At 42.0% G+C, this 12,436-nt stretch overlaps 1 protein-coding gene across 2 annotated transcripts in view; it reads right to left on the bottom strand.

Annotated features, from left to right (window-relative positions):
* Positions 1–12,436, bottom strand: part of RUNX2 (RUNX family transcription factor 2) — a 136,519-nt gene that overhangs the window by 105,198 nt on the left and 18,885 nt on the right. For both annotated transcript variants that reach the window (XM_038750980.1, XM_038750981.1), the window contains exon 3: positions 7,099–7,203. In XM_038750980.1, the coding sequence (XP_038606908.1) occupies positions 7,099–7,203 (105 nt within the window). The remainder of the gene's footprint in view (positions 1–7,098; positions 7,204–12,436) is intronic.

Here is a 12,436-nt window from a genome sequence, read left to right as displayed (position 1 = left end):
CCTTTTCAAAGCCCTACTGAGAGTTCACTTTCTCCAGGAGGCCTTCCCAGACTGAGCCCCCCTCTTTTCCTCTGCTCCTCCTCCCCATCGCCCCTACTCCCTTCCTCTACTCTACCCCCTTCCCCTCCCCGCAGCACTTGTGTATATTTGTACATATTTATTTCTCTATTTTATTGATGTGTATATCTATAATTCTATTTTTCTATTTGATGGTATTGACGCCTGTCTACCTTTTGGTTTTGTTGTCTGTCTCCCCCTTCTAGACTGTGAGCCCGTTGTTGGGTAGGGATTGTCTCTATCTGTTGCTGAATTGTACTTTCCAAGCACTTAGTACAGTGGTCAGCACACAGCAGGTGCTCAATAAATATGATTGAATGAATGTCTCCCCCCTCTAGACTGTAAACTCACTGTGGGCAGGGAATGTGTCTGTTTATTGTTGCATTGTACTTTACCAAGCACTGAATGAATGAATGAGCCAGGCAAGGAGAGGAAGCAGGGGAAGGAGGAATGGAAGGAGTAACAGGAGGAGGAAGAAAAGAGGAAAGAAGAGGAAGAGAAAAAGAAAAAGGAGGAAGAGGAGGGATGATTGATAAACTGGTGGCTGGGGGGGAAATAACTTAACCCTAAAGTTCTCTTAATCAATATTCCTCTTGCTCATCTGACTGGACTGGCTATCACTGAAGGAAGTGGGAGGTTGATGGAAAATGTGAGTCCCCTTCCCACCTCAACAAACCCACCCAATCCCACCCTGCCCATCAGAGAAGTGACTTCACTTTTCCATGCCTCAGTTACCTCATCTCTAAAATGGAGATTAATGCTGTGAGTCCCATGTGGGACACGGACATTAGCTTGCATCTACCTCAGTGCTTAGAACAGTACCTAGCATATAGTGAGCACTTAAACACCACCACCATCATCATCATCACGCAGTCTCCAGATGTTCAACCTGGCCAGAATTTCTTTGCCTGAAAATACCCCTGGGATGTGTAGACAAGAAAAGCATCCTAGGAAACTAAATAAGCAAAAGCTCAGTTAGTTGGGCATGTGCAGGAAAGACCTGAAAAAGCACTTTTTCCCCCAAGTTTCGTGCCCCAGTGGGCTAAAGTAGCCCTGAAAATAAAAGTAAAAAAATACTTACCCACCATGTCAGTCGCCCTTTCCCCTGAACTCCAGCCCTTTCTGAAAGTAAGAAAAGGAGTAAAGCAGAAGTAATGCGACAGTGTAAGCCAGGAAATGAAAGCAGGAATAAAGATCAGGGAGGTGAAAGCTCTTCAAAGACATCTTTCTCCCACCTAGCTGTGGGTAGCAAAGCCCCAGGGACATGCAAAAGATGTGTGAAGGAAGTTGTCTTTCCTCCTAGACAGTAAAGCAAACTCCCCAGGATAGTCAAGGGAACTCCCAAAAACCCATCTGCCCGGATTCATAAAGCCAGCCCAGCAACTACTGACTTGGAATGTGACTTCAGGCAAGTCACTTACCCTCTTCGTACTTTAATTTCTTCACATGTAACAAGGACTGATGATGATGTTTATCAGCTATCATTGGCCCCACTTTTCCCAGACCTGGAGAATGTCTTTTCTCCTACTACGGCTTAGTGGAGAGAACACGGGCCTGGGCGTCAAAAGGTCATGGATTCTAATTCTGGCTCTGCCACGTGACTGCTGTGTGACCTTGGGCAAGTGACTTCACTCCTCTGGGTGGGCCTCAGTTACTTCACTGTAAAATGGGGCTCGAGACTGTGAGCCCCTTTAGGGACAGGGACTGTGTCCAACATGATTTGTTTGTATGTACTCCAGCGCTTAGTACAGTGCCTGGCACATAGTAAGCACTTAACATATACCACAATTATTATTACTCTGAGAGATGCCACAGAAATGGCAAATGAAGACAAACAATTTGAAATTAATCCAGTCATCCACTCAATATTTAGAATGGAAACTTCCTGAAACGATGTCTGGAGGGTGACGTTCCATATATTAATCCCTACGTTCCAATTATCCTCTACTATACAGTAGAAGATGCTTTTTTAGGGAAGTAGTTTTGCCCCACGATTCATTTAACTAGTCCTTCCTATTCCTCTCTTTCTTACCTTTTTTCCTCTTCCTCTGGTCTCTCCTTCCCTAAGCCATCCAGGGTGCAGGAGGAAAGCAATCCCCAATCCTCAAAATCAGCAGAGCACAGGGACAACTGCCAGAGTCACACAGGCCCAGAGATTCAACAAATCAAGCCTGATGCTTCAAAGCCCAAGAGACACCAGGGATACAGCAGAGCTGCAATCAATTAATCAATCAGTGGTAGTTATCGAGTGATGGTCCTGTCTTTATCTTTCCCTAGTACCTTACTCAGCAGAAGCTATGATCAATCAATCAATCAATGGTATTTATTGAGCACTTACTATGTGTAGAGCACAGAACTAAGCACTTGGGAGAGTACAATAACACAGAATTAGCAGACAGGTTCCTTGCCCAAAATGAGTTACAGCCTAGAGATCCACCTTTTGCTGCTTAATGGAGAACTACAAAGTATCCAAACGTGGCTCTTTCTGTCTCTCCCTCTAGACTGTGAGCGCCTTGTGGGCAGGGAAAGTGTCTACCAGCCCTGTTATAGTGTACTCGCCCAATCACATAATATAGTGTGCTGCACAAAGTAAGCGCTCAATAAATGAGATCGATTGATAGGAGGCCTCCACCTTGGAAACCAGGGAGAGGAAGGACTGAGGCTGGGCCCCTCAACCTAGCCACAGTTTTTATTTTAGAAAGTTTTCCTTTTAGAGATTCAAAATTCCACAAATGAGAATTTAATATTGGGTGTATCAAATTCATTCCCTAATTTGTTTGTTATGTAATAGAAAAAATTCTTACGTTTAAGTGCCAAAAAAAACACCAAAAAAAAAACCAAAAAGGATGTCCTCTCAGCATTCATTGCTCTAACACACAGATATTCAAATCAAGATGGAGCCATCTGTCTGCAGCCCCAATTTCAAATTCAAGAGGAGGCCAAGAGCTTAATCCTACATTGGCATCTGCACTTACCTCTTTGGGATTCTCCCCCTCTAAAAAATTCAGGAATGGTTATCCCCTGCATAACTCACACTTAGACTAGGTTCCCTACAATAAATTTCCTGAAAAACTCCCCCCAAAATATACTCTGACCTCAGGTATCTAAATATTTTTTGAGGAAAAACTGGTTAAAAAAAATCATAATTATAATACCTTGAAATTGATTATTGTATTTTTTTTAATTCCAAAGCACTTTTGTGTCAGTTATCTTGGTTTATCTTAAAATCTACCCACATAGATCCAGTTTTAGGGGCAGGCTGAATTACGTTCAAATCTTGGACCTTGAGCAGCAAACCGATTTGGGATTTTTAGGAAAAGGGTGGTTTATTTTTCCCTTGCACATGCCCGAAGACCGCCCCACCCTCTTTGGCCATACCAGGCTCCCAATTTGAAATCACTGGTTTAGTCTTCAACTCCACTATACCACTCACATCTCCCACAGGAAACCTTTAGAACCGTCAGAGAGGTAGCCTCCAGAGTGCTGATGGCCCGGAGGATCTAATGGAAACATTCAAAAGAGAAAGCACTCTGTTCCGTCATTCCGGCTGCTGTTGATTGCTACTGCTGGAAAACATACGGCATGTGTTCTCTTGAGTTAACTTGCCAACGTAAGGTCAAAGTGCCTTGCCTAAAAACAAGACTTACAAATTTGAGATCTTAAGCATGATGTCATGTCTTAAAATGATAAGCTGGCAAAGAAAGTAAGTGACATTCTGTAAAGATGTGCACCGTTTTCATGTTTACACTACTTAAGATGAAGGTTCTAATAAGTCATCGGCTGTGTTCCTTTAAAGGGAAGTTTTATAACTGAGATGAATCACAACTGCAAAAGATCAAAGTTGGAAAACATCAATGATGCCATGGGGTACTTTTTAATCTTGTAATGAGTGATGATCATGTGCTCTTATGAAGTTGGTCCAACTGCCAACGCCAGATGTGTATATTAAGGAAAGAAGTTGTTTGTGATGTGACAGCATTGCCTCAGCTGCCAGAGACAGAAAACATAGAACAAGGATGAAGCCCGTCAGATTTCTGAGTGAGAAGTAGGGTCCAGCAGATGTGCCAGTAGGATGAACCTCTGAGAGGGGCACTGCTTGAAAAGGTCTCTCTATTAGAGGTTCCTGGCTGCACCCAGATCGTGAATACCCCCAATTTTACTTCGCTTACCTCGGGCAATACAGCCTGCTCAGGGCATAATTTATAACACTGATTAGTGTCAACTTCTAATGAGCAAAAACTAGTGCAGTCATCTCTAGGAGAAAGGAGCACTAGGGTGAAGTATCGATGTGGAATCTGTTTTTGAGACATCTTCTCTTCCTAAAGGGAAATCTGACCGTTTCTTTGGAAATCTACCAAGAGCGGCTCTCCAGAATAGCAAGGTACTTGGTCTGAATTATGAAAAACTTTTTAAATCTGCAGAAAATTCTACTAATTAAGACTCCATCAACTAACCCCCATTCCAGCCCTAATCCCACAGGCTTCAATGGGAAATCAGCTAGGAGGAGGCCTACGACAGATAACCAAGCTGATTCAAAAGTCATAAATTGCCATGAGGGTCATCTGGTCAAAACAACCTCAACTGCTTCAAACCATTAAAGTAGACAAACAATAGACCCTTAAGGCCTTCCACTAGGGAAAAATCTATTTTTCTGTACCATGAAATTAATGGATGTGTCTTTCTAGGAGATCCTGTTCCATGACTCTTTGTTGGAAGAGTAAAGGTTGTAAAGGTCGCGGATATTCTGTGAGCGTGGATTGCATAATTAGAGCTTCTAAAGAACTTCCAGACCATAGTATTTAACAATCAGCTTCAGAGAGACTCCCTAGAGACCCCACTTTCATTTATTTTATTGTTAGAAAATAAAAGCAAGCACATCCCAAAATCTATAATGATTAAAATAAAAAAGTGACAGTGAGTACTGACCACCTTCAAAATATATTCACATTTCAATTACTAAATCCTCCCAATGGCCTCTGTGAAACTGTGGTGTTATGCACAGTTTTTCAGGGGGCTTAGTAATTTTTTTAAGGTCCAAAGTATTCTAGACACCAAGATGAGACTGGATTAAGGTTTGTATTCAGAAGCAGCAGTGACAGAGCACAGGCCTGGGAATCAGATGGACCTGGATTCTCAACCCAGCTCCACCACTTTTCTGCTGTGTGACTTCATGCAAGTCACTCAACTTCTCTGTGCCTCAGCTACCTCATTTGTAAAAAAAAAAATATCGAAGGATTATGACTTTGAGCCCTATGTGAGACAAAGACTGGGTCCAACCTGGTTAGCCTGTATCTACCCCAGTGCTTGGTACAGTGCTTGGCAAATAGTAAGCGCTTAACAAATACCTTTTATTAAAAAAAAAGGACTACCTCCCTACCAGTCATGACTATTCTTTCCCTCTTTGGCACAACTTCGGGTAAATCTTTTCAGATAAAGGGTAATCCCTCCCCTTGTAATGTTTTCCAAAAGGAATCTGTGATCAGTGGGGAAAGAAATACCTTTTGAATATAAAGCAGGTGTGTCGCTATTTGCAGCTCTGAAAGTGAGTCTGGCTAATTTAGCAGGGCCTTGGGGCTTGGGGAAAAGAGTGGCCATCCTTCAGAGGAGCAAAGTAGTCCTGATCTCTGCCACCCCAAGCCTGACCTGAGATAGTTCAGGTGGTACCCTCTCAGCTTGGCTTCATTCCTCCACACTTCTTAATACTGACTCCTCCCTTTTTAGCCCACACAGAGGTGTGGTGTGCCCGCCTCAGAAGGGGAACTTTTCAAGCCAGTCACACAGGACTGGCTGCCCTAAGCAAGTGGCCATAATTGCAGAAACTGCACCCTTAAAAGAATGCCATATACAAAACCAAGAAAGAAGAAAAATATCGAAAAAAAAAGCATGCACACAAAAACAACCTCAAACTCAGTTTTTGCAGCAGGAAACCTCTTTTTGTCAGAAGTCAAAAATCATGGGAGTAAAACTATCCAGCTGCTCTCCTGATCAAGGAGGTGCTACCACAGATGGGACAGAGGCAGTGACCTTCACGTTTATCACCCCTATTTCAGAGAAAGGGAATGCAATTCTCAGAATCTGGGTAGTTGTGCCTATCTCTTGAGAAAATTTCTGTTGGCTCTACCTCCACCTTGCATCAAATTAGACTCCCTAAAAACGATGGCTAGGTCTTGCCTGCATTCTCATCAAAAGCAGAGTGATGAACATGATGCTTCCCCTAATAACATTTTTTTTAATGTGGGTTGTTCATCGGATAATCTTTAATCTCTAAATATTTTTAAATACAGCAAGGTCAGGTTTACTTTAATTAGTTTGAAAAAAGCAACAACGACCTCTGTTCAATTTAGTTTGAGAAAAAAAATGTTGGGCCCATTGAGAGTATCTGTACTGTATAAAACTGATTGCCAGTTAAATATGCCGGATGCCCAGACAGACAAATAAACCAAGACGGATTAAACCAGGTCTATCTATTAGCTGAAACTATCTATAACAATTACTGGAACATGACCAAAGACAGTGTTGTAACAATCGAGCAAGTTATCATTTGCAAATAAATTCTTTGTAATTAAGGAGTGTGCTCTTTATAAAGAGAATGAGTGGGCGAGTAAAAAAGTTAAAACACATTCTTGAGCCATGGGAAACATACACAAGTGCTTTCCATTGAGTTCAGTCCTTTTAACGGTTTGTCATCTGACTCCTTGTTTCCCCAGCATTTGTTCTGTCCATTAATTTGAAATGGACGTGGCTCTTGGAAAACTAAGTTCTCGGTAGCAAACAAATTCTAAACCACTTCCAAGAGTTCCAGGAGCATCGAGGCAAAAATATTTCAGCCCAAAAAGGTTAGGGCTGCAGGTTTTTTGTTGTTTCTTTTCCCCACAGACTGGGAATTTCCATTAATTGTTCCTCACTAAAATTACATATAGAAACAGCATGCTTGGCAATGGAGCACATTCAGATAGAGGGAAAATGGTATCATTTTCTAACATTTCAATAGGTAGTCAGAATATACTCTCAGAACACCACAACAGTAATTCGAGTACTTACTTCTTGGCTCTCGGGGCCCATCTACTGTAACTTTAATAGCTCGATGGTACGTGGCAACTTGGGGTGGGTTTGTGAAGACAGTTATCGTCAGGGTGAAACTCTTTCCTGAAAACAGCAAAGGGAAAAAGTTCACGATAAATGCAAGTAATCATATCTAACACTAATGCGGTGTCACAGATTTTTTTAATGGTACTTGTTAAGTGTTTATAATAATAATAATAATAATGGCATTTATTAAGCACTTACTATGTGCAAAGCACTGTTCTAAGCACTGGGGAGGTTACAAGGTGATCTGGTTGTCCCACGGGGGGTTCACAGTCTTAATCCCCCTTTTACAGATGAGGTAACTGAGGCCCAGAGAAGTTAAGTGACTTGCCCAAAGTCACACAGCTGACAATTGGCAGAGCTGGGATTTGAACCCATGACCTCTGACTCCAAAGCCCGTGCTCTTTCCACTGAGCCATGCTGCTTCTATGTACTAAGAATTGGGGCAGAATCAACACATCAAGCTGGACACAATCTATGTCCCCCATGGGGCACACAATCTTAATCCCCATTTTGCAGATGAGGTATCTGAGGCCCAGAGACATTAAGTGACTTGCCCAAGGTCACACAGCAGACAAGTGGCAGAGCTGGGATTAGAACCCAGGTCCTTCAGCTTCTCCGACCCATGCTCTATCCAGTGGACCACACTCCTCCTTCAGATTTTCAAGCAGATTGAGGTTTGAACCCACAGATGCATTTCCCTTATAGAACAGCCTGAAGTGTGATCCTGCCTGTGATGAGCAGGAAGCCTGTAGTTTTAGGCAAGTCTTGTGACTTCTCAGTCTCCTCAGCTCAGTAAGCAACCCTGAGCAAAAAAATACCACTTAAAGTGGTATTACAAGAACAAGATGTTCATTCATTCACTCAACCATATTCATTGAAGACTTATTGTGCTCAGAGCACTGTACTAAGCACTTGGGAGAGTACAATATAACAATAAACAGACACATTCCCTGCCCACAACAAATTTATAATTTAGAGGGGGAGACGGACATTACCATAACTAAATAAATTACAGGTTATGTACATAAGTGTTATGGGGCTATGGAGGAGGGATGAATAAAGGGAGCAAGTCAAGGTGACACAGAAGGGAGTAGGACAAGAGGAAAAGAGGCCTTATTTAGGGAAGGCCTCGCAGAGGAAATGTGCCTTCAGTAAGGCTTTGAAGGGGGCGGGGAGAGTAACTGTCTGTCAGATTTGAGGACGGAGGGCATTCCAGGCCAGAGGTGGGACGTTGGCAAGTGGTTGGCAGCGAGACAGAAGAGATGGAGGTACAACGAGATAGACGAGATGGATGTACAGCGAGAAGGTTGGCACTGTACTTTACAAAGAGCTATGTGGTAGCAGCACTGGTAATAAAAATTGAAGCCGCAGTCCACCCTATAAGTTTTCTCTCCCTTTCAGCTTTCTGCAACATCAGGAAAACATCCAAGCCAGAGCAATTTTAGCAGTCTTTACTTAGGATTAGATCGGGACACAATGAGACAACAATAGTAGATCATTGTTGATTATATTATTTACTTCACATGGCTTTACCGTTTCATTTGTTTAACTGCACTACAATAAGAAGATGAAAGAGAAAATTTCTTATGGGAATCATTTTAACAGGGAGCTAGTGTCTCCTGTCCTGGCCTTAATGTGCCTGTGGAATGATGATGATTTCATCATTACTGGAACAAAGTTTTCCTTTTTTTTTTTCTCCTCTTCCATTTGTTCCCTCTTTCAAATCTTGAAATAACTCACCGACAGTGACTTATTGTTTGTTACGCATACGTGCTATCTTCCAAACGAAATTTGAATTTGAATTTTTAGAAGGGGGTGGGTATTTGGTAGAGATATCACAACTCGTGATTCAGATTTGTGGGCAGAAGGTGATGAAAAGGAAGAAAGAAAACACAGGGGAAATTGTGAGACTAGATCTGAGTGAATGCTCCCCCCGCACCACCCTGCAATCCCCCCAAAGAGGACACCAGTCTCTGTTATGCAGACTCACTGACAGTTGTAATCAGTTAGATATGCAGCGGTTAAGTCATGTCAGATAGTCAAAACTGCAAACTGTTACAAGACAGGAAAAGGTGGGCGTAAAAGAGTGACTCAATAAAACATTCAGCAATCCCAAGCCTTACTGCTCATTTAGTCTGTTCCTGTACCAGAACCTAAAAGGGCAATTTTAGCCAATGATTCTTTTTCCCTTCATTGAGCTCCGAGAGTATTAAATCAAAACACAAATCTTAAACAATATGTAGCAGCACAAAACTTAATGCAATCTTTTCAAAGCCTAATACGGAGCAGGTTATATATAAAGCTTAATGCAGAACAGGTCTCTGACTGTCAAGTCTAGTGACTGGGTTTTCTTTTCAACCTAAGCCATGGAAGTTCCTAAAACCTGTTTAAGACGCAGATCATTTATTACCAAGCATGTGGCTTTAGGTCGCCTTGGCTACATTTAACCAATGAACTAGAATGTGGTGGAGAATGTTCTCTGGGACTATAAAATAGGATTTAACAGATAATGGTTTCCAAAGAAGAAATGTACTCCCTTTTCACCTCCTTAGGCCATGAGGCCTAGGGCAAAAGCTAGGGCAGGATGAGGAATATATCTCAAGCTAAAGTGAACAAATAATAAACAAATCACATTAGTTGCCATAAATTGAAAAAAAAAGCAACAACCTTTAAATCAGTCAAATTATCTTTCTCTAAGGGGATATCTTTAGAGGATCAAGGGCTCAGCTAACCAAAAGAATACGGCCAATATTCCCCAGACCGTAAGCTGGTTGTGGGCAGGGCACATGTCTGTTTATTATTATATTGTACTCTCCCAAACTCTTAGAACAGTGCTTTGCACAGGGTAAGCGCCCAATAAAAATGATTGAATGAATGACTATCAGGGGCAAAAACTTTTTCAGGATGACAGAAAACAGCGTGACTCAGTGAGAAGAGCCCAGGCTTAGGAGTCAGAGGTCATGGGTTCTAATCCCGGCTCCGCCACTTGTCAGCTGTGTGACTTTGGCCAAGTCACTTAACTTCTCTGGGCCTCAGGTCCATCATCTGTAAAATGGGGATTAAAAGTGTGAGCCCCATGTGGGCCAACCTGACTACCCTGTACCCGCCCCCCAGTGCTTAAAACAGTGCTTGGCACATAGTAAGTGCTTAACAAATGCCATCATTATTATTAACTCAAATTTGAGTATGAAACTGTATGATTTCATCATAAAGTCCCCTCAGTTCTTCCCCAAAATCAGGGACAAAATTGCTGCTGGCCTGTCATATAATTCTAGAGATCCTTGCTAAATGGATAAAACTACTGTAAAGTTTCAAAATGAAACCACTTTCCTGGAAGGCTTTCTCTACCCACATGAGAAGCAGCCTGGCACAGTGGCTCGAGCACGAACCTGGGAATCAGAAGGATCTGGGTTCTGATCCTGCCTCCACCATTTGTCTGCTGTGTGATGCTGGGCAAGTCACTTCACTCTTGTGCCTCAGTTACCTCATCTGCTAAATGGGGATTAAGGCTGTGAGCCCCACGTGGGACAGGGATTGCGTTCAACCTGATTTGTTTGTAATAATAACAATAATAATGATGGCATTTGTTAAGCACTTACTACGTGCAAAGCACTGTTGTATCCACCCCAATGCTAAGTACAGTGCCTGGCACATAGTAAGTGCTTAACATAATTTATTAATATTAAATAATAATATTTATTATTAAATTTTGCTTTCAATTGCCATTTAGATTAATTGTATTCCAAAAGTCAAACTCCAAGCAACAAGATATAATTCCAAAGGCATCTTCTCACTTCTTAGGGGAGAGAGTGGTAATAAATGCTGGAAAAACATTCAGGAAATACCATCTACTGGGTAATCAATTCTCCACTTTTTTTATAATAATGTGCATTTCATAATTTATGTGTTTATGTAGATATTTATGTTTCCCGCAAATAAAACCTCACTTGATTTCCTGGATATCTTTCATCAGCTGAAAAAAATTACTGGCCTTCCATATGCCCTTAAAAATGCAACCTCTTTACTGAAAGGAACTAACTAATTTTAATGTTCTTTTCCTAACTTTGTCAGTTTGGAACTCATCTGGGAGCCACCTCTATAGTGAGTCCCCAAAGTCGTGTGTTTCCTGTAATTAACACAGGGAACTGACTCAACTGTAACCAAAAGCGATTTGCTGTCTGAAGCAGGGGAGGGTGGGGAGTGAGATCAAAAGAGATAAATTAGTCCAGGCAAATCAAAGGCCTCGTAGGCTGGAGAAACCCGGTGAATGTTCTGTCTACAACCCTGCTCCGTTTAAAATGCAAAATCAAGAAGAGGAAGGGGTGGCCCATTCTCAACCTGTCGGATGGACAGGTCAACCTTGATACTGAATGGCCAGTTTCCCTGAATATTGGTATAGAGCCCACTTCTAACCAAGAGTGTTGGACATCAGTGGAATTTCATGGTCAAGGTCACAGGATACCCTAGGTCTGAGCTTTTTTCCCAAGCACCAGGGGCTTGGCTGAGCGAGCTCTGAAGAAACATGAAGTAGCTACGAATCCCTTTGCCTGAGCTGATGTCAGATGTGATTGGAAGGGCATTCGCGGAGCCTGGCTCTATTTTCAGACAACAAATGTGCAAGAATAGACAGCGAGAGGATACACTGAGAACAGGGTATTGATCCAAATTTCCCAGCATAAGAGAAAGTTAGAGGTGGGCACAACCAAGTAGAATCTGGAAAAGGGAGGGCATAAACCAGAGCAGGAATAAATAGAGTTACATAGGAAGAGTTTCCTGTCCCTGAAAAATAACTTAGCCTTTTTGTTTCAAGCTGTCTCTTTTTCTCTGACTTCTGTTTACTGTTACTGTTTCCTTTCATACGATGTTAAGGATGTGATATGAAAATGTATTATTACTGATAAACGTATCCTCGCTCTCTTTTTCCCTATGTCTCCCTCTCTCTCTTTCCCCGTTCTGTCTAAGTCTGGAAGACAAGTCTGGACCAATTTCTCCATCCTGCCTCTGGCAGCAGACTGCAGCATTTCAGCTCCTCCACCAAGTCCCGGCTGCTTCAAAGGAAAAACCCTACTTTCTTCCGTTAAGATCATAAGAAATATAGGGGGAGGGGGTCAGCTCTGTTTGGACATAATTACACTTCATCAAAAGAAGCTTTCTTCATCTTCCATGCGTGAAAAGTCTGCAAGCAGTTAAGTCTGTCTTTTTTTTTTAAATATAAAAATTGCTATTTGGGAAACCAGCCAAAACTCAGAAAGCCAATATAGTAAAACAGTGCACACCCTTTGTTTCTCTT

This window comes from Tachyglossus aculeatus, chromosome 9, assembly GCF_015852505.1.
Source record: "Tachyglossus aculeatus isolate mTacAcu1 chromosome 9, mTacAcu1.pri, whole genome shotgun sequence".
NCBI lineage: Eukaryota > Metazoa > Chordata > Mammalia > Monotremata > Tachyglossidae > Tachyglossus > Tachyglossus aculeatus.
Note: the sequence above shows the minus strand (reverse complement) of the source record. Positions and strands in the feature narration are given on the sequence as shown.